At 54.2% G+C, this 2,828-nt stretch overlaps 1 protein-coding gene across 1 annotated transcript in view; it reads right to left on the bottom strand.

Moving 5' to 3' along the window:
* LOC122542986 (zinc finger MIZ domain-containing protein 1-like) overlaps positions 1–2,828 on the bottom strand; it is a gene marked incomplete at its 5' end in the record, with an annotated part of 44,975 nt that overhangs the window by 28,844 nt on the left and 13,303 nt on the right. Inside the window, one exon of the mRNA XM_043681131.1 lies at positions 2,404–2,567. Within this exon, the coding sequence (XP_043537066.1) occupies positions 2,404–2,567 (164 nt within the window). The remainder of the gene's footprint in view (positions 1–2,403; positions 2,568–2,828) is intronic.

Raw genomic sequence — 2,828 nt, 5'->3', positions numbered from 1 at the left:
AATTTAACACGGCCAATCCACCCTAACCTGCATATCCCTGAAGACTATGGGGCAAATTAGCACGGCCAATCCACCCTACGCTGCACATCCCTGAGCACTACGGATAATTTAGCATGGCCAATCCACCCTAACCTGCACATTCCAGAGCACTATGGGTAATTCAGCACGGCCAATCCACCCAAACCTACACATCCCTGAACACTATGGGCAATTCAGCATGGCCAATCCACCCTAACCTGCACATCCCTGAACACTATGGGTAATTTAGCATGGCCAATCCACCCTAACCTGCACATCCCTGAGCACTATGGGGCAATTTAGCATGGCTAATCCACCCTAACCTGCATCTCCCTGAGCACTATGGATAATTTAGCATGGCCAATCCACCCTAACCTACACATCCCTGAGCACTATGGGTAATTTAGCATAGCCAATCCACCCTAACCTGCACATCCCTGAGCACTATGGGTAATTTAGCATGGCCAATCCACCCGAACCTGCACATCCCTGAGCACTATGGGTAATTTAGTATGGCCAATCCACCCTAACCTGCACAGCCCTGAGCACTACGGGCAATTTAGCATGGCCAATCCACCCTAACCTGCACATCCCTGAAAATATGGGGTAATTTAGCATAGCCAATCCACCCTAACCTGCACATCCCTGAGCACTATGGGTAATTTAACACGGCCAATCCACCCTAACCTGCATCTCCCTGATCTCTATGGGTAATTCAGCATGGCCAATCCACCCAAACCTACACATCCCTGAGCACTATGGGTAATTTAGCATGGCCAATCCACCATAACCTGCATATCCCTGAAGACTATGGGGCAAATTAGCACGGCCAATCCACCCTAACCTGCACATCCCTGAGCACTATTGATAATTTAGCATGGCCAATCCACCCTAACCTGCACATCCCAGAGCACTATGGGTAATTCAGCACGGCCAATCCACCCAAACCTACACATCCCTGAACACTATGGGCAATTCAGCATGGCCAATCCACCCTAACCTGCACATCCCTGAGCACTATGGGGCAATTTAGCATTGCTAATCCAACCGAACCTGCACCTCCCTGAGCACTATGGGTAATTTAGCATGGACAATCCACTTAAACCTACACATCCCTGATCTCTATGGGTAATTTAGCATGGCCAATCCACCCTAACCTGCACATCCCAGAGCACTAAGGGGAATTTAGCATGGCCAATCCACCCAAACCTACACATCCCTGAACACTATGGGGCAATTTAGCATGGCTAATCCACCCTAACCTGCACCTCCCTGAGCACTATGGGTAATTTAGCATGGCCAATACACCCTCACCTGCACATCACTGGACTGTAGGAGGAAACCGGAGCACCTGGAGGAAACCCACACACAGACATTGGGGGGAGAATGTGCAAACCCCACACACAGACAGACAGTCAGCCGAGGGTGGAATCAAACCCTGGTGCTGTGAGGCAGCAGTGCTAACCACTGAGCCACCGTGCCATCCATGTTAAGCGAACGGCAACTGCTCAGGAGTTAGTGTTCACAGGCTGGTTTGACCAGGTTTCCAAAGCCATGCTCAGTCACACCCAGCCTTAGTCTCTTGCCTTCTTTGCTCCTTTCCATTTGACAATTTTCTCCCTCCTTGCTCCAATAATGGATCTTAAGTGTCGACACCTTCTCCACTCCAGATGTGGAATAACGTGAACAAATACTCACACAAATACACAGCAGTCTGCACAAACTGTTTCCTTCTGAGCAGACCTGCACATTATTACTAACCTGGGGAGCAGCTCAGAGGCTGGGAATCCTGCAGCGAGTAACTCCCCTCCTGACTCCCCCCAAAGCCTGTCCCCACCATCGACAAGGACCAAGTCAGGAGGGGGTGAGGGAATACTCCCCACTTGCCCTGGATGGGGGGTGGGAGGGGAAAAAGCTCGACACCATCCAGGGACAAAGCAGCCCCCCGCTCGACTGTCCCCACACCCACAAACCCCCACTCCCTCCACCCCCTGACGCTCAGTAACAGCAGTGGGTACCATCTACAAGACACTGCAGCAACTCCCCCAGGCTCCTCAGACAGCACCTTCCAAACCCCACGGCCACTTCCATCGGGAAGGACAAGGGGCAGCAGGAACATGGGAACACCCCCCCCCCCCCCGCAAGTTCCCCTCCGAGCCCCTCACCGTCCGCGACTCGGAAATCTATCGGCCGTTCCTTCAGTGTCACTGGGTCAGAATCCTGGGCCTCCCTCCCTGAGGGCGCTGTGTGTGAGGGGGGACCCTACACCACACAGGATTCAAGATGGCGGCTCAACCCCCACCTTCGCAAGGGGGCGATTGGGGGCGGGAATGTGGGCCCAGCCCGCATCCCCATGGCAACAGTGCAGGGGCAGAGCGTACTGACCTGTATGTGTTTGCACTCATGGCCCCTTGCAGGCAGCTGGATCTGTCTGTACGTGATCGAGCACTTCAGAGAGACTCTCATGGCTGTCTGCTCCACACCGTCCTCCCCGGTCAGCCCCGGGTTCCCGGCCGAGATGGCTCCGCCGCCGCTGAAATGGCGCTTGACTGCAGCGGGCAGGAAGACAGAGAAACGTTTACCGCTGGGCGGAGTGCGCACAAGCTGCTCAACAGGACAGACACTGACCCCCACCCCGGGTCAGTAACGGATGAACACACCTCGACTGGGAAATACAGGCTCGTCACCAAACGGGCAGCCAGGGGGGGGACAATAAACAGTGAGCCCGTGGGGGGAGAGTGAGAGAGAGAGACAGAGACAGAGACAGGCAGGCAGAGAGAGAGAGACAGAGAGAGAGAGAGAGAGAGAGA

The sequence above is a fragment of the Chiloscyllium plagiosum genome, chromosome 42 (genome assembly GCF_004010195.1).
Source record: "Chiloscyllium plagiosum isolate BGI_BamShark_2017 chromosome 42, ASM401019v2, whole genome shotgun sequence".
Classification (NCBI taxonomy): Eukaryota; Metazoa; Chordata; class Chondrichthyes; order Orectolobiformes; family Hemiscylliidae; genus Chiloscyllium; species Chiloscyllium plagiosum.
The sequence above is the reverse complement of the archived record's forward strand: the minus strand, read 5'-3'. Positions and strand labels throughout refer to the sequence as shown.